Genomic DNA, 26,904 nt, shown 5'->3' on the forward strand with positions numbered 1-26,904 from the left:
GTACCCAGATAGCAACATTGTTTCAGCCCAGATCCGGCCCACATCTGGCACTTGTGGAATGCGGATCCGGCCCACATCTGGCACTTGTGGAATGCGGATCCGGCCCACATGCAGCGTGGAATGATGACCACTTGGGCGGACAGCTCCTGTTTGCCAGATCTGGGCCACAAGCAGGCCATAGCAATGCCACATGTCAGCCAAGAGCAAATAAATAAACCACAACTGGACCTTATCTGAGCCACAAAGTCTGTGTATATTAAATATGGAGTCATCTCAGCCTTAATAAGCCTGTTAACAAGCAGCATCACTGAAGGAAAGAAGAGAACAGAAAAAGAGACGAGCAGAAACACAAGACCTACAACTGAAATCAACTGAAGAGAAAAGAAGACATTAAATCTGTGAAGATCTCATCAGAGGAGGATTAAACAGCTCCACAAACAGCATTTCCAGCTTCACTTATTACTAACCAGACTGACTTTATTTCTGTCAGACGTCTACAAAAGTTTTTATTGAGAATTAACAGAGGTTTAACTCTAATGTGTTTCATTTGAAGTCACCATAACAGTGATTAGTGTTTCCATTAGTTGGGCTCTTAACTCTTATTATATCTTTTGTCTTTTTTTGGTCGCTGTGACAGTGTGTTTGTCAAACACATTTGAAGCAGCAAAGAAAGCTAAAGTGAAACGAGATCAAGTGATGATGGTTACCTGTTGATGGGTTTATAATCATCATGAAATAACCTGTTTCACTGATGTCTTAGGAATCTAACAATTGTGTTGATCCATTAATATATTCACATCACAAACCCTGTGTCACTGCAGCATGAGATCCAGCAATATTATGACAATCAGTTAGAAGACTTTAACAAACATGAGCACGAAAAAGTCAGTTTAATATGACACACACAGACATCAACAATCAGCGTATGAATCTCAACAATGTTGCTATCTGGGTATTGTATTGGACTGTATTGGAATTGTATTGTATCAGACTTTGTGTCTGACTTGCACTTCGACAAAATAAACAAAAACATGGAGTGATTTTGCTGAACTAACAGTTTAAACTAAACCAATACAAGATGAAGGTATCAGCTACCACAGCATTAAAAAGTTACCATAGTATAAAAACCTATAATATTGAGTTAATGCATATAAAACCACAAACCACATTCTCACTTATGAAAGATTATCCCATCTCTTCGAGAATTTAAATATCGGCGGATTCACAACCAGAAGCTGCGCAGTGTTGTGGCATCATTAATTCTTACTGTGAGTGACAACACTCACGTGTCTGAAGCAGTCGAATGTGGCATCTAGGTATACATATCTATGGTTCAGTGTTTGTTCTGCATTATCTGATGTAAATGCCCTGTACAAAATACATGTATTTGTATCAAAGGTGGGTAACACTTTATTTTACAGTGTCCCTGTTATTAACCATACATGTACTATAAGTTAAATATAGTAAGTAAAGTACAAGTATGTATAAGTAAATTATGCATAATTCCAAGCAACTAACCCTAAACCAAACCCTAACCCTAATTATGTAGTAAGTACATGTTGCTAATTAATAATACTCAGTAATTAAACATACAATTACACTGTAACAAGGACACCTTAAAATAAAGTGTAAACCAAAGATGTTTGGAGAATAAACAGGTGAATAAAGGATAATGTTTCTTCTCTGTCTGCAGTTACTGAGAGAGCTGAAGCATCCAAATGTCATCGCCCTGCAGAAAGTTTTTCTTTCTCACAGCGACCGCAAGGTCTGGCTCCTGTTTGACTATGCTGAGCATGACCTGTGGGTGAGTATATACTGTATACAAACGTTTTGTATTTTAATACTTTTTTACCATGTACATTTATTAGGTTCAGCAATGCTTTAATAGTTACACTTTAGTTTTAATCTTATGCCCCCCCCCCCCCCCCCCCCCTTCATTTTGGGTTCAGTTTTGTATGACTTTCTTTCTTTTCTTCTTTCTTCTAAACACAACAGCAGATGTTTAGCAGAATGTCTGAGATGTGCTCTTCCATGCAATGTAAGTGGATTGGGACTGGGGTTCAAAAAGCATCATAAAACAAGTCCATACTTGTAAATTATATTCAAGGTCATCTAAATTCATACGATAGCTTTGCGTGAAATTGACTGAAACTTAAGTTATTTCAGGTATTCACACAACATTTTCCATTGAAAAGGTAGCTTAATAGCCGTAGTTGCCATTCACTTTCATTTTTAGGAAGAGAGCAACTTGGACATTCTGCCATAACAGACTCTTTTTGTGCTTTACAGAAGAAAGAAAGTCAAATGAGTTTCAAAAGACATGAGATTGAGTACATGATGAGTAAATTAAGTTGTCATTTTTGGTTTAAATAATCCTTTGAGAAATTAGATGACAATTGACTAGTTATTTATATCTAAAATATTCAAACTCTTTGAGAAAACAAGTCACAAAAACGTTCATAGCAACACAACTTTTTAGTTACACCTTCAGTATAGTTTGTGTACGGTATCTTAGCGCCAGTCCACACGGAAAGCATTTTTGTGATCCACTGCTGTGCTGTGTCATTGTTTTTCTATGTAAACATGAGCTAGACGACCTCTGCGCATTATATGTCACTCTGTCAAGTTAAAAGAAGTTCAGCTTTGTCAGAGCTGATATCCTCATGAGCAGTTCGTCGATATGTAGCGCAGTTTGAGTGCCTTCTGTGTCTGAGCTTCTGGTCCTTTCCCGATCCTGTCTCCTGTCTTCCACTTTTCGTACAGTCCAGCTCCAATAAAGGCAAAAATACCACACACTCAAAAAAACTAATAAAAATCAGAAAATCCATAAAAAAGTTATTCTTTTAAAAACATATCTCTGGCTTCTTTTTTATTTATCATCATTGCGTCTCTGCAGTTTTGTTTCACACTATTGTGTGGGATCTCATGGTTTTAAAAACGAAAACACATTTGATGCAAACAGCTTATCTGTTATTCTTTAAAGGTTTTAAGTATATATATATATATATATATATATATATATTATTTTATTTATTTTTTTATGCAAATATTATGAATTATTTATTCATAAATATCATTTCAATAGTATTTGTTAAACTGGTTTTTATGTAAACTGGTAAAATTATGTTATTTTAAGAGAATTTTGACCTTGACACTCAGTCATTAGACATGCAGGTGATCCTCTCTCTGTGATAGCATTGTATCTGCATATTGATTGAACTGATGGTTGTCACCTGATCAGTGAAAAAGGTTGCAAGGTCATCCGTAATGAGAGAGAGGTGAGGTGGAGGAGGACAGGAGAACGGTTCGCAGGTGTTACTGGTAAACATCACTGATCTTGAATTGGTTGTGTGTGACCTTGGCAGCAGAAACACAAGAGGAAAAAGATTTCTTGTGATCATATAAGAGCTCATGCCTATTCACAACTGTCACAAACTCAGTTTTTACCCATTCTTATGTTGCAGCACATCATAAAATTTCATCGAGCATCAAAGGCCAACAAGAAGCCCATGCAACTACCGAGGGGGATGGTGAAGTCACTGCTTTACCAAATCTTAGACGGCATCCATTACCTGCATGCCAACTGGGTCCTGCACAGAGACCTGGTGAGTACTAAACACAAGGTCGTTGGTCACAGAGGCTGATGCACACATCCGATCTTTCAACACGTATCTGATTTATTTTGTTCCGCCTTTTTACATTCACTTGGAACTGGTTTACAGTGTGAATGCTGCCAGAGATGCTTCATGTCATTTATTCTTTTATGTTCTTCATAGAATAATACAAAGGCAGCACCCAGTAGAGTAGAACGTGAAGTTCAGTTGCCAAAATTATTCAATATTCAGGACGTCCTGTGCCTCCCTTACAATAGACAATGTTTAACTCTTTCCCTGCTATTGACGAGTCATCTCATCATTTGTGAGAAAAAGCTTCCCTGCCATTGACGAGTTTTTCTGGCTTTCTGTGTTTTCACTGCTATACACATCTTCTGAACAATTACAGTAGCTCCAGATCAAAACACAGGCAAAACTAAGCAGAAACGTACACTCTCAAATGTAAGCAGATGCATATGAAAAATAAACAGACTGTTTAGGTTAGATCTGTTCAAGCATTAGGCGTGTTGATGGACTTGAAATACTGCATCTATGTTTTGATCATCGTATTGAATCTGATCCAAAACTGCAATTTTCTCAGCTTTTTGCTCAAAAGGTTGCTTTTTTTATTAAATGTCGTATCGGCTACAAAAATCCTGATCGGAGCATCCCAAACTTCAGAGCGTCTCCAAAGCCATGCCTCCTCCAAAACACATGAACTCATACAGCAGGGAGCAAATGCATAAGTGTTCTCTGATAACACTATTGCATTTGCTGAAAGAGAATATATTTACTTAAAGTGCCCCTATTATGGATTTTTGAAAATGACCTTTCATGTAGTGTGTAACATAGCTTTAAGTGAATGAAATCCTCACCATCAGCATTAACAAGTGCATGTCCATCAACAAACCGATTATTTTACTTATTTATTTACAGAGTATTTTTCTAATTTATTGCGGTGAACATGTGGAAACTGTATCAGTAACAGTGCACACATTAGCCGAGCTCTAGCGTGAATGACTGATGTAACATAAACGTTGATAAAACAAATCTTGCTCCATGCTTAATCTTTCCTCAAAGTAGTGAGAACGACAGACAATCTGCTTTAATAGACACAGTTATAGGTAACAGTGGCCCACAACTGATTAGCAGAAGTATGTCAGTAAGGGCGCTTTCACACTGTCAGTTTAGTGCGGACCGGGGCACGGTTTGCATGAAAAATCGCTAATGTGAACGCTGTCATCGGACCCGGGTGCGCACTAGAGTACCGAACCCGAGACTACCTGGAGGAGGTGGTCTGAGCTCGGTTGCTCCCGAACCGTGGCGCGGTTCGCGTTAATGTGCAAGCAACACGGACTCGGGTGCGCGCTTGTTCAGGAAGTATAGTATCCCGCGCATGCGTATCATTGTCGATATCATTGTTTCCTCACACTCGACAACCATGAGTGGCAGGGGAACGTTGTGGGACACTGAAGAGGTGATGTCTCTCACTATGTTGTGCATAATAGCACCAAAAAAACAGACAAATTACAGCTATGCTCAGTCGAGTTGTATTATCCATGCATTTTCCGTGTGCGTTTGCGATGACGTAAGATCACTGCAAACGCACCTGGGTTCGATACAACTAATTGAGTGTGAAACCAGACCAACGCTGCGGGGGGCGCCGGGAACTAGCGCACTCGGGTTCGGACCGCAGCAAACGAACCCAGTGGAAAAACGCCCTAAGACAGTGATAACGTGAGTTAGTCAGAAGCAGGAGACATACACAATATAAAATCAATACTAAGTATTTTGAACACTATTTTTCAAGAGCAAGCGTTTTGCAAATCCTGCATTGAAATCTGAGATTTGAGAAGTCGTCAGTAAAATAAAAGGAACACAAAAGTTTAGGATTATATTGCTGTGGTATCGTGGTAAAGATTAATTTTAATCACTGATTCTTCACATGCTCGTCCATGGGCAGTGAAAAGAAACTGGCTTTACCTTCACATTGTAGAGCACAGCGTCTTCTGGACATGATGCTCTCCAGTGTCCACAGGACACAAACAAAACATTCAATAAAACATCATCCTCTGTTAATTATCATTAGGAACTTCTGTAGATGTATGACAGAAATAAAGTAAAATCCTCCTCTGCTGAGATCTTGAGAGATTGAATGTCTTCTTTTATCTTCAGCTGATTTCATCTAAGGCTGTGGTGAGAAGACTGTTGTAGTTCTTGTGTTTCTGCTCGTCTCTTTTTCGGTTCATCTTGTTCCTCTTTCCTTCAGTGGTTCTGCTTGTTAACAGCAGGTGTCTTCAATAATGGTTAAATTATCACTTATTTATCAGTTAATTATACAATTATTATCCATTTACCATGCTGGGAACTAGAAATTTTCAATAACTCATTCAATTTGAGTTCTGTTTCAGTTATTGAGTTCACATAACTTCAGTAATATTTGAGTGCAATAAACTCATTAGTTAGTACATATAACTGTTAGTTAAATATTTATTTATTTAAGGTTTATATATATATATATATATATATATATATATATATATATATATATATATATATATATATATATATATATACACACTGTATATAGATTAATTACAGCAGTCAGAAGAGAGAAATATGTCAAATCTCCCTCAGCAGAAGTGTCAATCAGTTTTCATTGCTTATTTATTTTTATTTTTTTTACAACATTTAATGAGATACAGGCCGGATTATGCACTGCACAGATGCTCTGGATTTGATAAAGTCTGACAAAATGAAGAAAACATCTACATAATCTACATACTCTGTCTACATCCAAGTGGATGCTGCACACTGGTGGTGGTTGAGGAGAGATCCCCTGATATGATTGTAAAGCGCTTTGGGTGTACAGTAGTACATATGAAAGCGCTATATAAATGCCTCATTCATTCATTCATTCATTCATTCATTCATACATGTATTGAAGGTGTTTTGGCTTATTTAAAACATTGGCCATTTTCCAACCATCTATGCAAATTGTTTTACATAAGAAAATATTTTACAGTCTAAGTAAGAAGAAAGTAAAGTTGTATTTTGACTGTATTAGGCTCTTTTTTTTTTCTGGTTTTGTTGCAGTGATAGACACTGAAACAGAATTTGACTTACTCAGTCCATGCCTGGATCCTCCAATCTTAACTAAACTAAAATATGTGTGTAATGTTCAGCTGCAGTTAATGGTGACTGATATGGATTGAATCCAATGGAAAGTTGTCACTGTCTGATTGTCTCTCCGCTGTTGTGTAATCCCATCAATCCATGGTGTGTGTGGATCAATAGCATACTCTGTGTCATTAACCCAGTTGTATATAAGAGAAATAGACTTTGTTAAACAACTGACTTAGTCAACATGAATTATAAATGTGATCTGTCAGCAGGATATTCAATGCTTTTGTATTTTGGAAGCATGTTTCTTTTTACTGTCCTCAGACACAATTCGTGCAGTTTACGGTGTTAATGGAATAGTTCACCCAAAAGAAAAAGGAAAATTATTTCATTATTTACTTTCATTCCAAACCCACATGCTTTTTCAGACAACAATATTGCATATAAACTAATATATATGACATAGAATATCAAGCTCAACAGCATATGGATTACATGAAGGTGAGTAAATAATGATAGAATATTCTATTTTGGGTAAACTATTCTTTTAATGGAGACAGCGAACGTATTTGTGAAATTAGTAGAAACTTCAAACTTGCATAAGACTAATTATATACAAAACTCCAGTGATGTCTGTCATCATTTACTCAACCTCATGTCGTTCCTGTCACGAATAGATGGCTGTAATCAACTGTCAGACGACGGAGACGATAAAGAAGACTTTAATCCAAGGATTTTCTCATGAAAACATACAACCATATATCACATAGAACTCTAAATATTACACAACAAGAAACAGACGGAAACAGAGGGTTTAGATCAGGGATGGGCAACTTCGGTCCTGGAGGGCCACTGTCCTACAGAGTTTAGCTCCAACCCTGAAAAAAATCAATTGCCTGTAATTTTCTAGTAATCCTGAGGACCTTGATTAGCTTGTTCAGGTGTGTTTGATTAGGGTTGAAGCTAAACTCTGTTGGACAGTGGCCCTCGAAGTTGCCCATCCCTGGTTTAGATACATGGCAAGCAAGAGGAACTAACGAGACTAATTAACACAACACACCTGAAATGAGGAACCTAATTAATTTGTAACCAAGGAGACAAACAGGTAGGGAACAGAGGAGAACTGATAAACAGACTAGAAGAAGAACACAACACACCTGAAATGAGGAACCTAATTAATTAATTTAGACTAGAAGTTTAACAAACTCAGAAATGAACAGAGAAACATATCAAAAACAAACATAACTACAGTTATGGAAATGTTGTGTCTCACAGGGAAGCTGCAAGCCTGTAGAGGCAGGTGCTGAGCTATTGCACTTGTAGGATTTTCTTTCTTCTGTTATAGAAGATATTTGAATATGTTGATTGAATTGCAGAAACCTTATGGTTGCTGTTGCCATAGCAACATACCCTCATTAAGACTGATAGAAACCCTTGGAATAATTAGAAGACACTGACCATTACTGATGCAACAATCAGTCACCCACAACCACATGCAGTAATATCGTCTCTGTGTCTTTCTGTCCGTACGTTTTATTTGATTATATTTAAAGGGAAAGTATTTAATTTCTGTGTTAGTGGCACCAAACATACAGACACCAGTATCATGAAATAATTTGTGATCTCCTGAAAACATGACAGAAAAATAATGTTGTGCCGTTTGGATATTTAATTATTTTTGCAGTTCTGTTTGGTGCTGCTAGTACTAATCCTACTAAATAATATATAAAAAAATGTAATATGAGAATCTATGAAATATAGTATGCTTTATTAGAATTGTAAAGTCATTTTTAGGTTTCATGCAGTTAAAAAAAACTTGTTTTCTCCAGCATAGAAAGTATATTCACTTCAACATGGCCTGCAGAATTAAGGCTCAGTATCAGCAGTGAAATTAATATTTTGACTTAAATATTCTAATAAAGATGACTTCTCCCACAGGTGTCATTTAGAAGAGCGATAGCTCAGCACCTGCCTCTACAGGCTTGCAGCTTCCCTGTGAGACACAACATTTCCATAAACAAAATAGATGTCATGGCTGTGTAGCTCACGCAGGTGTGAACACATATACAGCCGCTGAGAGGTCATGAGGCAAAAATATGAATTACCCCAAAGTTGAATTAATAATTAGCTCATCCATTTGATGCGGATGTTTTGCCGTAGCACCACAAGTTCACGTGACATTCTCAGAGAAACAGATATATAATTTGTGGTCATTTTTTACTTTTCTTTTTCAGAAACCTGCCAATATCCTGGTAATGGGGGAGGGCCCAGAGCGAGGAAGAGTCAAAATTGGTAAAAAGCTGTTCTGGCTACATATAATTGCAAAATAATTATCAGGACTATATTAGACTGTCTTAGTGAAAAATGCCTTCGATTAGAGTTTTGTAGCAAATTATGTGGGGAAAAGGGGATATATTATGTAATTCTGCTGAACCTTTTCTTTTTTGGCCAACTTTATTTTCTTTTTAGGTGATATCGTCAAGCTTTAGAGAGCTTAGGCGGGCTATAGGTTCAGTCTGGGTAAATGTGAAGCCATTGTCTTACATAAGGCACTATTCTGGGTGATGACTATTGAAGACTGTGGCCGCTATTTTTATCACTAGTGGAATTTGTTTTTGTGTTTGGTTACTCTGTGGCTTTCAGTGTTTGCTTGAGCATTGGAGCCACTTTACTTAAGCAGCACAACTTATAATTTAATCTCTCACACAACTGTATATAATGTTTAAAATGGCAACATTTCAACTTTTTATATTAATCAAATGATCCCTAGAATGTTTTCGATGTAAATTTACTATTTTAATAATTCAGTTATAACACCACATTATCACTAGCCCTGAAACCACCTGTCAAGAGACCATAACACAGTCCTTTACCTTGATTAAAATGCATTCAACAACTGGTCATTATTAGCAGATAATCTTCTCTTCCTCTGTAAATGAACAACTACAGTAAATGCAAAGCTGAGTACCTGTGATCAGAGTGGGGATGTTTACTATGTTAATGTGTTTGTGTGTCATAGCTGATATGGGTTTTGCGCGACTATTTAACTCTCCACTGAAGCCTTTGGCTGATCTGGACCCAGTGGTCGTCACATTCTGGTACCGAGCACCCGAACTACTGCTCGGGGCAAGACACTACACCAAAGCAATTGGTAAGTTATGCACTGTGTGTGTATTTCAGGCTGCGCTATTCGTATCTAATCCGTATTTAATATTCTGTTTCATTTTAGATATTTGGGCAATAGGCTGTATCTTTGCAGAGCTGTTGACGTCAGAACCAATCTTCCATTGTCGACAAGAGGACATAAAAACCAGCAATCCTTTCCATCATGACCAGTTAGATCGCATATTCAGCGTCATGGGCTTCCCAGCAGGTGACTGACCCTTAACTTATCGCACACCCACCTTTCTCACTACATTATTATAGTCTGTGAATTCACTGGATTTCATTCTAATTAAATCAAAACACTTTTTCATCACCACTTTAATCTAAACTGATCAGTTTAATATATCTAAATTGGAATAATTAGGCCATGGCAGTTTCTGGCCAATAAGCAGACAGTGAGTTTGAGAGCCTCAATACCCACAGAAAAGTGTTAAAATAGACAATGCATGATAGTCAAATTACAACCTGTTGGTGTCGGAGCCGAGATTTATATTTCTTTAGGTTAGGAAAAAACAACTTTATGCATTTCTACGATTTAAAAAAAAATGTATCTTAGTAGTGTTCTTGACTTGCCACTTGTATTTCCATTAAGTTTAAATATTCTACGTGTTTGTGTCTGCTTTTCTTTCCTCGAAGCCTAAATTAGTTTGTTTGTTTGTTTGTTTGTTTGTTTGTTTGAGGGCTTGCGTGAACCCTCTTCTCACATGTATTTGAGTTTCAACAAGTTTTATATATAACTTGCATAAATGAATATTTCAGCCATGGTTCTGATTGGTTCTTTCAATGAAACTTTCACAGCCAGTTTCACGTATATCCATTACTACTTCCCTTTATAACCACAACACATCCAAACGAATACACTAACTGTCACACACCTCAACGGCACTACGTTTCCCAGCATTCCTACTGATTCCCACCTGCACTCTATCAGCCATCACCTGATCACCTGCACGTCATCATCTCTGTGTATTTAAGCTCCTCCTTGTGTTCACCTCTTGGTCCGGTATTGTTTGTGTGTAGCACAATGTCTCGCATTGTTGGCTCTTTTGTAAGTACTTGTTAAATAAACATTGGATTTATCTTCATATTCGTCTACTGTGGATATCAGTGTTACACAAACTCTGCGCACAATGCAAATTCTTATTTTACCCCTCCGCCTCCCCAGCACCACCTGCCTAGATCTTCAACGGTTTCCATTGATTTTATGGCCTGAGCATTTCAGCAGCGTAGCAGATCTAGGGCCCTATTTTAACGATCTGAAACGCAAGTGTCAAAGCGCAAAGCGCAAGTAACTTTGTGGGCGGGTCTCGGCGCTGTTGCTATTTTCCCGGCGGGATAAATGACTATTGCGCCAGGCGCAAATCTAAAATGGGTTGGTCTGAAGTAGCTTCATTATTCATAGGTGTGGTTTGGGCGTAACGTGAAATAAACCAATCAGAGCGTCATCTCACATTCCCTTTAAGAGCAAACGCGCTTTTTCCATAGCGGATTGCTATTGAAACGGCGGATTTGCCAGGCGCGCGCCAGGAGCGGTTCACAGCCAAGGAGAGCAACGCTCTCGTCACGGCCGTAAAAGAGAGAAGTTACATTGAAATGGAGAAACCCACCCAAATTAACTTCGGTTAAACAGGCGTATGATAATTTGGGTAAATGTGTAAGCTAGATGTATGCTTTTATAATAAATAGTCTATCTATCTATCTATCTATCTATCTATCTATCGTAATAATGTATTCAAAAATGAAAACTGCTGCTTCTGTGTAGATGAGAGAATCAAAGTGTAGGCTATGTGCGTTGTGCACACGCTACATTGATTATGGCCAAGCATGCGCCCTTAAAATAGCATATGAATAACATGCGCAACGCGCCACTGACTTTAAACTATTTTTTCCTGGTTAGTGGCGCAATTGTTTTCTAAACCTGCAAAATAGCATGAATGAACGTTTGCGCCGGAACACGCCTCCTCTTTGCGCTGAACCGCCCCCGGGAGCGCAAGTGTATTTCCTAACTTACCGACGTGCTTCTGTGGAGGGAAAAGTCCGCTTTGCGCGGGTGCAAAATAGGAATGATACATGCGTCGGTGTACAAAGTCACTTGCGCTGGGTGCAAGATAGGGCCCCTAGTCTTTTATTGTTGATCTTTAAGCAAAATCCGTGATTATTAAATTACTCATACCATAATATAAGTTTTTAACATCTAAGTGCACTCCTAGTTTTGGGGACTGTGCAGGGAAGGCAGTGTGAAAGAATCTTTAAACATTTTGATTTAGATAAACACATTTCTGTTTCTCTGTTGATTTGTTCTGAATGATTCATGACTCATAAGCAATGTTCTTTGTATATTATCTTATTAAATTTTAGCATGTAATTGATTTTTTTATTACTTAGAGATATGTTAGGTCGAGCTTTTGGAATACAGTTAGGGTTATGGGTTAAAAGTGTAATTACAGTTGTAACCAATGCAGGTACTTTTAAATGTAAGTACAATGTAACAAATGCTTATTTTGACTCTTAGCCTTGTTAATTGTCACTGCGTGCTATTATATAATGTTTGTTTGTAATTCCTAGATAAAGACTGGGAGGATATCCGGAAAATGCCAGAATATCCTACTTTACAGAAAGATTTCAGAAGAACCACGTGAGTACTGTGCTCTGTTCCAGAGTAACACCAAATGTATTTTCAACAGCAAAAACAAAATGAGTGTTGATTATCATGATTTGTATTTCATTTATGTGAGCCAAGTCTATCAATTCAGTGCTGTACTGTTTGAACACAGCCAACTTAGTGTATATATATATTTCATGTAATGATGTAAAAGGCTATACTTAGAATTTTCAAACAAAATGAAATGGCATGTGCACATCCCAAAAAAAATGTGTAGGTGCGTGACCAAAAGCTTTTAAGAAGGCCTTCAAATAAGAGCTAAATGATGGCACAATCCTCTCAAACATTCTATACTAGACAAAACAAAATTTTTTTTTGCTACCACGTTTTGACGGGTTGTCAAAAAGATTACAACTTAAAAGTCTTAAAATACTTTATCTCTTTGTAAAACTAAATTGTTGATATTACCCACTTGTCTTTTTATATTAACTTGTTCAATACCAAAATACAGTAAAGAGGGCAAATTATGTTTCACGAGATTAAAATGGATGGCAATGTGATACTTTTCATCATTCAAAGGGTTGAAATGTTAATTCTCTACCATTATAACTGAGTTTGAGATAATTGTGGCAGTGTGCTGCCCTTTTGTCCTTTTGTGTATACCTAGATTTTTTACCACTGAGTGTGCATGAGCATTATATAGTGATTCTTCAGATGTGTTTTACAGATATGCCAACAGCAGTCTCATCAAATACATGGAGAAACATAAAGTCAAACCAGACAGCAAAGTGTTTCTATTGGTGAGTCTGTTGTACACTTACACTTGTCTCAACTTTTACTTTTATGTACAACATTATATGCTTCACAAAAACATTTATTTTAAGATGGTTACTTATGTATATCCTTAGTTCCAGTAGTAAATTTCAATAATCCAGTAAGATTTTTGTGAAGGACTCCTACAACTGATACTGGTATTGTCCACACAGAGATCTGGCTTACATAGACTTACACTGTAAAGGGCTTTCTGAACACCAACTAGTTATCTAATCATTCAGAAAATCCCACCAACTCGATTATGCGAATTTGGTTTTGCACATCTTTAGAAATTGTCACGGCTGGGCTGAAGATGAAGACGAGGCAGCGAAGCGGATCAATAAGCAGTGTACTTTACTGAATAAAATGAAGAGTAATTCAAAGTGGTAGGGCAATGTAACAGTGTGCGTAGGACAGACAACACCAGACAGTGAACTAAAGAAACTGAGGGCATTTTATACACAGAGAACTAATCATCAAATTAGGAATAGGTGCGAGTAAATCAATGAATAACCATGGCGACGGAAGAAAAAAGACATCGGAAATGACAATAAACAAACTTAAAGTTCTTGAAAACGGAACAGAAAACACAGATTGTGACAGTAGTAGTAATGAATATCAATCTAATCTAGCTCCAGAAATTGCTGACGATGGACCCCACCAAAAGAATCACTTCTGAGCAGGCACTGCAGGACCCTTATTTCCTGGAGGACCCCTTACCTACATCTGAGTAAGACTCATCCCACACGCACACACTTTTAAATGCATGCCGAGTGATCTCAAAGGATTTATGACCTAAAGTACTGTATATGGACAGTGGACACCCATATGTGTTTGAGCATGCACTTTTCAAAACCATTAGCATTAATAGGGAGTTGATCTGTCCTAAAGGCTTCCACTTGATGTAAAAACAAGGCTTTGGGGATTTGCTTCCGTTCAGGACTATCAGTGAGCTCAGCCACTGCCACTGGGCGATGGTTCTGGCTTGCTTTCAATGTTTATCTAACTCATGTTCAGTGTGGCTCAGGTTTGGACTTTGTGCTGGCCAGTCTAGTTGTTTCACACCAGACTCAGACATCAGATCATGTTTTATGGATCTCACTCTGTTAGAAGAGAAAAGGACCAAATTCTCTAGAGTGTTATTCTGTGTTTTTTGCAGTAAGATTTGCCTTTTTGAACTTAGCCAAACTCTTTAATTAGAAGGGGGTGTCTGCTTGTTTTAGGCCATGTAGTGTAGCATACCACAATATTCCTGTTTTTCCTTTCAAAATGCTTTTATAGCAGCTTAAACATGAACTCTAGTCATTCACCTGTTTTTAGTTGTCCATATTTAAATGAGAAACGGTTGCAGTTCCTATAAAAATAGTTTGAATGTTTTCTTTGTGTGTGTTTTTAGTGTATTTGCAGGATGTCAGATTCCTTACCCCAAACGAGAGTTCCTAAGTGAGGATGAACCAGAGGAGAAAACAGAGAAGGTAACAATGCCTGATTAAGAAACTTCAGTTTTTCTCACACTGCATCCAGTTCTGAGTTGTTTTCCGGATGTGATCTATAGCACTGACTTTCCCCTCTCTAATTTTGCAAGAAATTAAATCAGATCATTTTGTTCGCATAGTGTAGTCAGTATCCATCATATTTACATTGGTTGCTATAACTATGACGTAAAAGGATAGTTCACTCAAAATGTAAAATCCGGTCATCATTTACTCACCCTCATGTTGTTCCAAACCTGTATGAGTTTCTTTCTTCTGTTGAACATAAAATACGATATTTTGAAGAGTGTTTGTATTCGACGGTAGCCATTGACTTCCATAGTATTTTTTTCCTACTATGGCTTCCGTCAACTGTCTGGTTACCAACATTCTTCAAAATATCCTTTTTAGTTCAACAGAAGAAACTCATATCAGAATCAGAATCAGAATCAGAAAGAGCTTTATTGCCAAGTGTGCTTGCACCCACAAGGAATTTTTCTTGGTACTGAAGCTTCCAGTGCACATATACAAATACAAATACAACAAGAAACATAGTAATACAAATTCTAAGAATAAAATATATAAAAAAATATATATAAAAAAATAAAAAAAAAGTAAAAAAAGGGGTCACAGTTGGGTTTAGTCTGAATAAACATTTACAGATTATGAACATATTTACAGTATTTTGAGAAGTATGAATAATATAAATATAAATAAATAAATTTATACAGGTTTGGAACAACGTAAGAGTGATCTATTTTTTGGTGAAGAGACATATCGTTAGATAGCATAATTGCCTACGTCATTTTGTGTTTTTTCTTGTTTTCCAAAAACATTGAAATATGACTTAGGCAACTATGCTATGAGGCTAACGATATGTGAGTAGACTGGAAATTTTGCCCATGTTTTTAGTATCTTATGAGATCTCATTGTAATGCTTTGTCAGACAACACAGTTGTCATGTGTATGCTGTACAAGAACCATTCTCATTTAATACACAGTCAAATAATCGGACTTCGGACACAGCTTCATTAAAGCTGAATGACGATAAAGTCAGAGCTTTGAGTCTTAATCGTTTTTGTGTGTGGTGTTATATATGCTGCCTAAATACAACGAATATTTTATCAGGAGTTTTCAGACCTTTGTCATATATTGTTCCTGTTATAATAATTTAATTCTTGGTGATTTTAACATACATTCATGAGTCCGACTAAGCCCTTGATTTTAGTGCACCTAGAGTTCTGTTTTCAACCATAAACAGATTATTCATTCAGGTTGGAGGGTTGGGATCAAATCCCTCCTCAGATACATTCAAAATGTTTATAAAATATTTTTGGGAAAGTTTAAAATGGGATTAATATAAGCAAACAAATTGCTTCTTACTATTCCGCGTGAACACTTATAGCTCAAAGGTGAACATGTCTTTGTTGTCCAAGTCCAAGGTTGTGAAAAAGAATTGACGCATAAAACTAAGGGCCCTATTATACACTTGGTGCAAGTGTGTTTTGCTAGTTTCAGCCCGACGCAGTTATCATTTTCACATCCTGCGCCACATTGTTTAAATAGCAAATGCATTTGCGCCCATCTGTTCGTTGGTCTAAACGAGGTGTGTTCTGGCGCATTGTTGGCGTGTTGCTATTTTGAGGAACTGAAATAGACTGAGATATTGAACAATTGAAACCTGGTCTAAAGTCAATGGTGCAGTATTTTTATTTTATCTAAAGAGCGCGTTAGTAATGTGCGCCTATAGGCGGGCCCACAACGCACATACATTCTGCTTATTACACACACAGGGACACGCAGCAGCACACAAACATGCCAAATATTGAAAATAAAAGAATTACAATGTAAAAGATTATTATTGTGTACATATTGATATGGTGGAATCCGGTTTGTCCTGTAGATGATCTGGTTGCGTGCTTTAACCTCGCCCACGAGAAGATCTGTTTGCACTCTGGAGAAACGTTCAGTTTTTCCGCTTGCAAATTCCGTCATGTAAAATAGCGAATCCGCCATGGCACTTTTAAAGGGAACGGGAGATGAGACTCTGATTGATTTATTGCTGAATAGGTTTATTACCTATTCCTGTTACGCCAAAACACACCCATTACTCATTAAGAGAATAGGGACAACCCTTTTAGACCATGATGCGCCGGGAGCGCCGGCCATTATTCCCGTCGTTGAACTAGCAAAAGTGGATTTGGACACACCCACACCCTGTGCTTAGACCATGCGCTTAGATCGGTAAAATAGGGCCCTAAAGCCTCTAGTACTGTTACTTATTTTAAAGGTCAATTAAAACGTTTTTTCTTTTTTCTTTGGCATTTAATTTGTGCAATAAAAAAATAAATAAAATAAAAATCTGCCAGCCTGAACAGCATAACCCACTAAACAGTGGGTTAGTGTAGGTATAAGCAGTTTTGATGCTTTCTTTAGAAGAGTTGTTGTTGTCAACCTTGCACAGGAAATTGTGACCATGAGCAGGGCACTTTGGTCCTTCAGGGAGATTTGTCCCTGTAAAAAGTGTACCGTAAACTACTTTAGATAAAAGCTTTTGCTGAAATGACTGCTTTCTTACCGTTTCTACAGCTAATTTCTAATGTTACTCATTCCAGTGGAACCAAGAGGGAAGCTGAGTGTAAGAAATGAGGGAGCAGCAGAGCAAGCTGCTCAGATAGCAGTGTTGTTAAGCTGTGCACTCGGGCAATGAAGGATGAAAGGTATCCAGGCAAAAGGCAAACAAATGCAAACAAACAAACACACGCAGCATAAAGCAACCGTCTCACTCCTCCAATGCTTGATTGAGCCAATATTTACTCTTACATTTAGTGACTTTAGCCAACTCATATAATGTTCATGTTTTTCTGTGTAGTTCAATATCTGGATGGCTGTGGGTGTGTTTGACGAAATGAACTTTGCAAACACACGCAAACACACATCCATCATTACACTCGGAGACCTACAGAACTGGATTGGGTTCCTACCACACAAAGTCCCTTATTTACCAAAGGTTTGCATGTACAAAAAACATGCACACATGAAAGCACACGTAATGGTAGGCTACTTAAGGCTGCGTCTTTCATTCTATTGTGTCATTTTCTGTGTGTTTCCCCCACAAAACACAAGGCATTGTCATCGCATACCCAGTGCATTCCTGTCGGTATTCAATAATTTCCTGTTTTGTTCAGAAGTATATTTATATTTTAAGATAAAATCATAACTAAACTTTGACAGCCTCAAACCACGCAGCGCAGCATGCCAATAAATGAAATGTTATGATATTTTCCATATATAATCCTACATAGCCTACATGTGGCTTGCTTGTGTCCATTGAGTAAGCAAATGGTCATTGATCTTCCAGATTCAGTTGATTGATCACAGATCTGCATATCTTGGCTATTTTACAGCAACTCAACCAATTAGATTTTAGAGCAAGACATGTATGTTTTTAATTAGTGCTTGACTCATAATTAGTGCTTGACTCATAATTAGTGCTTGACTCATTGGCTCTTTTAAAATGAACTATGTGAAAAAACCCTTATAAAGCAGGATGGTGGATAGACGATATAAATTATATCACACTATTTAATTTAAAGATTGTAAATATCACATAAATAACAACTTCATTAATGAAATGTATATTTATTTTACATAATATTTAATAAATAAAATAATTTCAAAATCAATCCATTTGATTTTTTTTAAACTTGATTAAAAATAAATCTGTACAATAAACAGATTTATACTTTATAGCAACTTCTTGATTCTGTAATCTTAGTATAGTGTTTTCCACAAATAAAGAAATAGTTAAAAACCTATATATATATGTGTATATACAGTATATATATACATATATATAAAATGTTTTTTTTTTTTGGCGACTTGAAAACAATGTCCACGGCAAACATGAAAAATGTAATGATTTGCACAGTTGTATATGTTGCAATTACATAGATTTATAAAAATCATTTATTCTATTTCTATTGTTACTAATTATATTTTAATATTATGTTAAATATAATGTTTTAATCTAAATAAAATGGGAGGGATCTCTTTTTAGTTGTTGCAAGCATGTTTTCTTTCTAATGACCTCTTCTAATGTATTTCTGTATTTTTTTTATTTTTTTTTGACGTAGCCACAAGACCTTTTCACATCTATATATTACTATAATTAAAAGCTAAATTAATCCTGATAGTTTTTAAGAGATCCTGAGATAATTCACTTAAACCGTTAATTTCTCTCTCCATGTATTCTGACACAGGACAATCAATGGTTGCTAAACCTGACAGTATCTAATGGGAAAGGGCAAAAAAAATTTTTTTGAGTTTATTGTCCACCCTGAAATTGAACTGTGATCTTCTTGTTTAATGTGGTCATAGAAAAGTTTTGGTGTTTGATATTATGAAATAATAAAAAAGAATAATGAAAAGAATAATGTCCAGCTTTCAATGCTAAAAGAAAAATCAAAGATATCCTTCAAACCACAGTGATATTGTGTGTGTCCTCCAGAACCAGACGCAGCAGCACCAGCAGACGGCAGCGCAGACGCAGACACAAACGCAGACACAGCAGGCTCCAACCCAGCAGAGCTCAGCGCAGACCAACGGCACATCAGGCACTGCAGGGGCCAACACGGGCTCCTCCCTACAGCACGGCCAGGACCAGGGGCCACCAAACAAAAAACCTCGCACCTCAGGAACCAGTGTTCTTCAAACAGACTACCAGGTAAGAGAAAGAAACGTCAGAGGTAGCAGAGGCTGTCATTTTCACGTCCTGCGCCATGTTGTTTAAATAGCAAATGCATTCATGGGCGTGTTGATCTGAAAACCAGGTGTGTTCAGGCACATTGTTGGCGCATTGCTATTTTGAGGAACGGAAACAGACTGAGACACTGACTGACTGAAACCTGGTCTAAAGTCAATGGCGCAATATGTTTTTTGTTATTTAAAGAGCGCATTAGTAATGTGTGCCTATAGGTGGGTCAACAATGCGCGTCCACTCTACTTATTACACACACAGGGACTCCCAGCAGCACACAAACATACCAAATATTAAAAATAAAAGGATTACAATGTAAAAGATTATTATTGTGTACATGAAGATATGGTGCAATCCGGTTTGTCCCGTAGATTATCTTTAACCTCGCGCACGAGCAGATCCGTTTGCGCTCTGGAGTTCAGTCTTTCCGCTATCAAATTCCGCCATGTAAATAGCAATCCGCCACGGCGCAAGCGCAACTGGCTTTTAAAGGGAATGGGAGATGAGACTCTGATTGGTTTATTGCACGTTACGCCCAAAACACACCCATTACTCATTAAGAGAATAGGGACAACCCTTTTAGACCATGATGCGCTGGGCGCGCCGACCATTTCTCGTCGTTAAACTAGCAAAAGTGGATTCAGACGCGCATTAAGTGCACTTGCGCCCTGCGCTTTAGATCATGCGCTTAGATTGTTAAAATAGGGCCCTTAGACTGCCATACCACAATAAAATTGCCAATGTTAACAAATTTTAACTTGGACAGTCTCCACAGATAGAACAGGCGTTGTTGGCCCTTTTTACAAACCATCTCCACATTGAAATTAAAATGCAACTTGTTATCATTCACACAGCCCAAATACTTTCCACAACCTCAACATCCTGCACTTTGATAGTTGTTCTCTTTAAAGTGATTTGATTACACCTGAAATCAATAAGCATGTCCTTCGTTTTAAACACATTTATCTACAGGAATCACACCAGTGGACAAAATCATCTACAACAGGGCCATGGTCATTTTTGTCGGCACAGAGGAGGCTGACAATAGCTGAATCATCTGCTAATTTTAAGATAAATCTTTTATCATGCCTGGCAATCATCATTATATAAAATATACAGGAGTGGAGAAAGGACACATCCCTGTGGATGAGGACGATACCTCAGACAAACAACCACTCAACCTTACTCTCTTAATCTGATCAGTTGAGAAGTCAAGGATCCAACCACCAATGCTAAAATCAAGACCAAAGCTCAATATGAGGTCATATCTTATTAAAAGCAGATGAGAAATCAACAAATAAAATCTAGCATGGGTCTTGCTTGGTTCCTTCCAAATGCTTAAGTACCGAATTAAACAAAGTGGCCGTAGCATCCTCTACAGTGTAAAAAACAAATACAGCAGCTGTGGTTGCCACTATTTTACCGTAAAAAACATGCTAACAACCTATTATGTTTTATGGTACTAAAACCCTCGCTTGGCCCTATATGCAAACTGAAGAGGATCGAAGGAATCTTCTACCTTAATAAGAATCTCTTTTTTCAGCAATCTCTCAAAACTCTTCATTACTAAGGAAGTCAAGGCAACTGGCCTGAAATCATTTAGCACTACTGGGTGATTATTTTTAGCCACTGGAATGACTGTGGAGGTTTTCCATAATCTCCGCACCTTCTGTTTGAATGAGGAACAGTTGAAAGATATGATAAAAAATAGATCCCAATTGCTAGGCAGAGGAAATGAGCAGCCGATCCTCTTTTTTATCAGGGCCCGGGTTTTTCCTGGCTTTAGAATGTTTAAACATATTAATTACATCCTGATCGACATCCTGATCGACATCCAGATAAACTCCTTTTCTGCTCACGAATAATATTCCTAAAATCATGTGTTTCAAACCTCACATAAAATTCATTAATCGCTTGTGCAAGTTAATAATCATCTCTGTTCTCTTTCAATGACACCTTAGAATCTCTTTTAGGCTCTGTACCAACAATGGTTTTCAGGTCATCACAGACTAAGCCCAAATTACTGTTTTGTTTTTTTTAAACTCCCATTCCATCTTTTCTTTGTAGCGCAGCATTGCCTTAGTTATTTCCAAATTTCTTTTTTAATCAATTAATCAAAAAAAAAAAAAAAAGATTTCATGCTGAAATACATGCTGTCATTTTTTTAACAGTACCTTGAGTGATTTAGTTATCCATGGGTTGATGTTTGGATATAACTTTACAGACTTTTCAGGAGCATTGTTATCAACAAAGACAAGACGCATAGTAGCTAACAACATCAGAGATCATCAATGTCAGCACAGGACTCTTTAAAAATTTCCCAGTCTTTACATTCATAACACCCTTGTGGGATTGAGATAGAATCTTCAGTCCAGTTCTTAAACTGTCTGGTTAAAGATTTCCCCTCCGTAGGGCTGTACGATACAGTGGGATAAGCTGGACACAGTTATGATCAGCCCCATCTAATGGGGAAAAGGGAGAGTACATTTTGTCGGACCGATCATTGTAAAATCAAAAGTAATAAGCTTATGATCAGAGATGGGAATAGCCAGACCACAGATGGAAATATTATTCAAACTAGATCAGTGCTTAATTTCAGCCGGATCCTACCTGATCCTGTTCCGGAAAATGTCATATTTGGGATTTTTGAACCGTGGTATTTGTTTTTTAAACGATCCAGCAATAGCAATAGGATTACATGGTGACAGTATGTGCACACGTATGAGACAGAGCGAGCACAAGTTTATGCAGATGTATTGTTAAATGTTAAAAAGACAGTCAAGCATATTTTCATTATTCATATCCGCGAGTGAAGCTGATGGTGTTACTGATAAAAATAGATCCCAAGAAAACTGAACTGGACAACTCTAATCAGGATAGCAGGAGACACAAGCAACGGGAGTTAGATCAGAAATCAATGTAAAGAAAGAGGCAACGACGTCATCGGTGAGAGAATATCGCTGATCAACTGAATGATATTTGGCCATTCCCGAATATCTTTACAAACAGAATAGCCTTAAATAATGCAGTTCTTCGATCTTTCCACACAGGCACTCAACTCTCTCAGACACACTGCTGAAAGCACTGCACATGTGCCCTAGCACAACCTAGCGTACAACCAGTGATAATAACAGTATAATCATTTTAAACAGATACCATTCTGGTGTGAACATTAGAAAATTGTGACTCTAAAACTGACTAAACTAATAACATATAAATACTGTACTTTTTACATTTTTATTAAAACATTGAGTAATCATTCATAATGCAAGCTGGAAAAAGTAAGTGGATTTAGAAATGATGTTTGACAGGCATGTAGCCACTTGCACAATCTGGCACACTGTCAGAGTTCTGTCACTTCTGTTTGGGTTACATCTTGGGTTGGTGACAGAGCTCTGGCATTCCCGGTTTGTCATGTGTTTGTGTATAGTCTGGTTTGTTGTGAGCACATGGCTTGTCATGTATTTCCTTGTGCCATGTGCTCTCCTGTCAATTGTCTAGCCCCTCCCATCTTGTTACCTGATTGATTAATTTGCCCCACCTGCTTTCCTCGTTACCCTCTTTTGTTTGCTTCCCTATTTAGTCTCCCTGTGTTTGCAGTCCTGTGCTGGTTTGTTGTTTTATGTTTCCTTTGTGTTTCCAATTATACCAGATGCCTGTCTTGTTTTCCCCTACGGGGTGTTTTTGTTGTAGTTTTGTTTTATTTTTGATTACTTTATCCAATGATTACTTATTAAATATCCTTCTTTTTCCTGCACATGAATCCTCGCTTCACTATTTACCATCCCGTGACACACACGTTGTAATCCGCCGTTACAGTAGTCTACGCTGAACAACAGACAAACTCTTGCTCTCTTAAAGGGGTTATATGATGTTATTTTAAAAGTTCATTATTTTGATTATTGGGTGTAATAGAATAAGTTAACATGCTTTATTTAAAACGCATTATTTTTCACATACTGTACATTATTGGAGCTCCCCTATTCCCAGCTAATTTCTGCAAAGTCCCTCCTTCTGTTCAGGAACAACTTTATAAATAAATCTTAAAGGGATTGTTCACTTTGAAATTAATTTTTGGTATGTTTTAGCTTACCTCAAGGGCATCCAAGATGTAGGTGTCTTTTTTTCCGCAGTAGTTTCAATTTTGATATTTTTAGGTCAAACCGTTCTTGTCTGTCAGTCATATAATGCAGGTCGATGGTCACTGTCTCAAAGAGCATGCACAGAGTCCAAATTAAAACAATTCCCCGTCGTCCAAATTAAACAATTCCCCATCGTAAGTACACATTGATGGCCTAAGACATCAACTCTGAAAGCAAAAGCAGTTTTGCTTTCGCATCAAAACACAGTGTCCCTACTAAATTACAACAACTCTACAATTCACTAAAGCCTCATATTCTTTACGTGTGCCTTTGGGTAGGAATTATGCCAATATTTCACACTGTGATGTAGATGTTCGAGGAAGACATCACAGTGTGAAATATAATATGCGTCATATCATTACGCCTGCTGGACTCATGGTACGGCAGCAAAGTTTCTTGATTATTACACAGGAATGAGAGCATAGTTCCTAGCCTAGAAAATCGCAACTTTACATTTTCCGTCGGTCTTAGTACACGATGTAACTACAGAAGAGTCAAGTTTTAAATAGGGAAAATATCGAAACTCTTTGGTCATTTTTTTGAGAGAGATGCTAATGGTCTTGTCCGATTCAATGATCTATGCTAAGCTATGCTAAAAGTGGTACCGCCAGACCCGGAGATCGGCTGAATGGAGGCGAAAATGGTCAAACTCAACTGTTTAACTCTGGGGGAGCTGTAAAATGAGCCTAGTATCCCTTTAAGGTTGAGCCGCTGTAGTCACTTGGACTATTTTAACAATGTTTTTACTAACTTTTCTGAACCGGCAGAATGAAATTACCTTGCAGCCTATGAAGGAGTGAGACAGCTCTCAGATTTCATCATAAATATCATGATACAACAAAGTTGAGCCAAGTTCAACTTACGGCAAATGAGCAGTAGCGTTGTGCATCAACCACTAAAGAAATGCGTATAGTTATGCTGTGCTTAAATACAGTTCTGATGATTATTACACTGTAAATTGTAACAAGTTGAATTATTACAACAGGAAACCAACCGTAATGTTCTTCATCATTTTTGAGTTGCTAAAGCTTAATACAACTTTATGTAGATAACTTGTATTTGTACAGGTAACTAGAAAATTTGAGTTATGGTAACTCAATTTGACAAGTTGAAATGGGCTCAGCCATCTTAGAGATGCAAGTGTGATTCACAAAATCAAGTTAAAAAGAAGACTCAGTTACCAAAAACATTTGAGGGACCTTGTTATGTTCCACCCAGTCTAGGATAGGGGAAGCAACATTAAAGGTAATGTTAACTAAAATATTAACAAAACAAATGTTTGGCTCCAAAAGTTACATACCAAATACAACAGAAATGTGGTACAACAAGGTTTATTGGTGTAACACAAGTATAGGAAGTTTTAAGACTTCAGGAGTGGGAAAAGCCACACACAAAAAAAATACATAAACAAAATACCTCTAACTACAGGGACCCAATCTACACTTACCTTCAACAAAGGTAGACAACAAAGAAAGTCTTTTGTTAAGAAACAACAAAATAGTTCTCCGACTCCCTCTCTACTTTTAAACAGGAGAAAAGCATTACAAAAATAAAAAGGCACCCACTCCCTAGAACTTCCAAGTTTGGTCTATATACAACATTTACAAGAGGAACATCAGATAAACAGTTTATCAGTTGGGTTCAGCAACAAAAAGTGTCTTCATCTATGTAACACTATTTATAACAATATTACGTACACTTTTAACAACAAAAATAAATAAAATGGGTAAGTTTTGAAATAAATCACAACTGAACAGTAGCAGAAATGTACAGAAACAAGAAAGAAATCCAACCAGCAAAAAGACAAGCCTTCCTTCAGTGGAGATCAGTGAGGCTTTATACTCTTCTTTTCCTTGAAGACCAATCTCAACCGAGCAGTCATCAGCAGAGGTGTGCACCCTCACCTGGCTTTACCTGCACAGGAGGAGGCAGAGAAACAACCACTACTGCCACCTAGTGGCCTGGCACGCATAACATACAAAATTATACAATAAAATTACACCGCAGCACGTAAATTATTCTGAGCCACAAGTACTATGCTGTCTTCCAGAATGCATTGCGGCAATAATAAATTATGAATTCGCTTTGTTTTACTTTTTTCTGGCTTTTATTTGCCACTTTATCATCTTGGGCTTTCTGAGTATAGGAACCAAATAATAATATGTTTTTTTTTATTTATATAGCTTCTTTTCAACACCCAAGGTTGCTTTACGAAGATAGGTTAAGGAACAGAAGCAAATAAACATTGAAGCACAATACACACACCAAGGGCAGAGAGTACTATACAGAGGTCGATTGCAAAGTTAGGTTAAAGATTCAAACAAAGAGGGATTCAAACAAATAACATATCCATAACATGGTACAATTTACAGACCGAGAGCTGAAGTGTAATATTCAGAGAAAGAGTTTTAAAGAGGTTTTTGAAGGAGAGAAGAGTGGATGCTTGACGAATGTCTTGAGGAAGAGCATTCCAGAAATAATATAGATTGTTAGTTGTTGTTTTTTTACGATCAAGTTCAACAAATTGTTGTATATGTAGTCAACAAATTGTTTTAAATTAGGACATTAATTAGGTTTTACAGTGTACATAAAAAAATGCCATAGGGGTGTAACAATACATCATGTCACAATATATCGCGATACAAAAATGCATCAATATGTATTGTGGATAGTGACAGTATGTATTGTGTATAATTCACCCAAAATGAAAATTACTGTGAGAAAAAATTCAAGTTTACAGAGTTTTAGTGTCAGTACTACATTAAACTACTATATATAATGTTGAATATAATGTATAATAATGCAATGGGGGAATATTTGTGAGTCCTGATAAAGCCAAATGTCTGATGTTACCAGTAAAAAGTGGCTTACATTATTTTAAATATATCTATTGTAAATATATAAATATATCTAGTCAGTGAGAGAGTGCAAACATATTCGTCTAAAATAATACTGTATTTTCAGCTTCAGAATCATGAATATTTTTATTCTGGCGTCTCCATTTCTTTCACACCCCCAATGTAATACCAAATTTAGCATTTTAATCAACAGTAAATGTTTTGTTAACCTTTTATCATATGTCTTGGAGTATCGCAATAATATGGTATCGTGAGTCCAGTATGGTGATATGTATCGAATCGTGACATGAGGGTATCGTTACACCCCTAATATGCAATAAATAAACAAGACCCATAATATTACAGTTCGCTTTCAGCTCAAATTACAGACAACAGTT

General features: G+C 37.1%; 1 protein-coding gene across 3 annotated transcripts in view; it reads left to right on the forward strand.

Annotated features, from left to right (window-relative positions):
• cdk19 (cyclin dependent kinase 19) overlaps nucleotides 1-26,904 on the forward strand; it is a 59,671-nt gene that overhangs the window by 27,134 nt on the left and 5,633 nt on the right. For all 3 annotated transcript variants that reach the window (XM_082147964.1, XM_082147963.1, XM_082147965.1), the window contains exons 3-12: nucleotides 1,694-1,804; nucleotides 3,465-3,605; nucleotides 8,951-9,008; nucleotides 9,736-9,867; nucleotides 9,946-10,089; nucleotides 12,447-12,516; nucleotides 13,211-13,283; nucleotides 13,929-14,026; nucleotides 14,693-14,771; nucleotides 19,279-19,494. In XM_082147964.1, coding sequence (XP_082004090.1) covers nucleotides 1,694-1,804; nucleotides 3,465-3,605; nucleotides 8,951-9,008; nucleotides 9,736-9,867; nucleotides 9,946-10,089; nucleotides 12,447-12,516; nucleotides 13,211-13,283; nucleotides 13,929-14,026; nucleotides 14,693-14,771; nucleotides 19,279-19,494 — 1,122 coding nt within the window. The remainder of the gene's footprint in view (nucleotides 1-1,693; nucleotides 1,805-3,464; nucleotides 3,606-8,950; nucleotides 9,009-9,735; nucleotides 9,868-9,945; nucleotides 10,090-12,446; nucleotides 12,517-13,210; nucleotides 13,284-13,928; nucleotides 14,027-14,692; nucleotides 14,772-19,278; nucleotides 19,495-26,904) is intronic.

The sequence above is a fragment of the Leuciscus leuciscus genome (genome assembly GCF_965113295.1).
Source record: "Leuciscus leuciscus genome assembly, chromosome: 19".
NCBI lineage: Eukaryota > Metazoa > Chordata > Actinopteri > Cypriniformes > Leuciscidae > Leuciscus > Leuciscus leuciscus.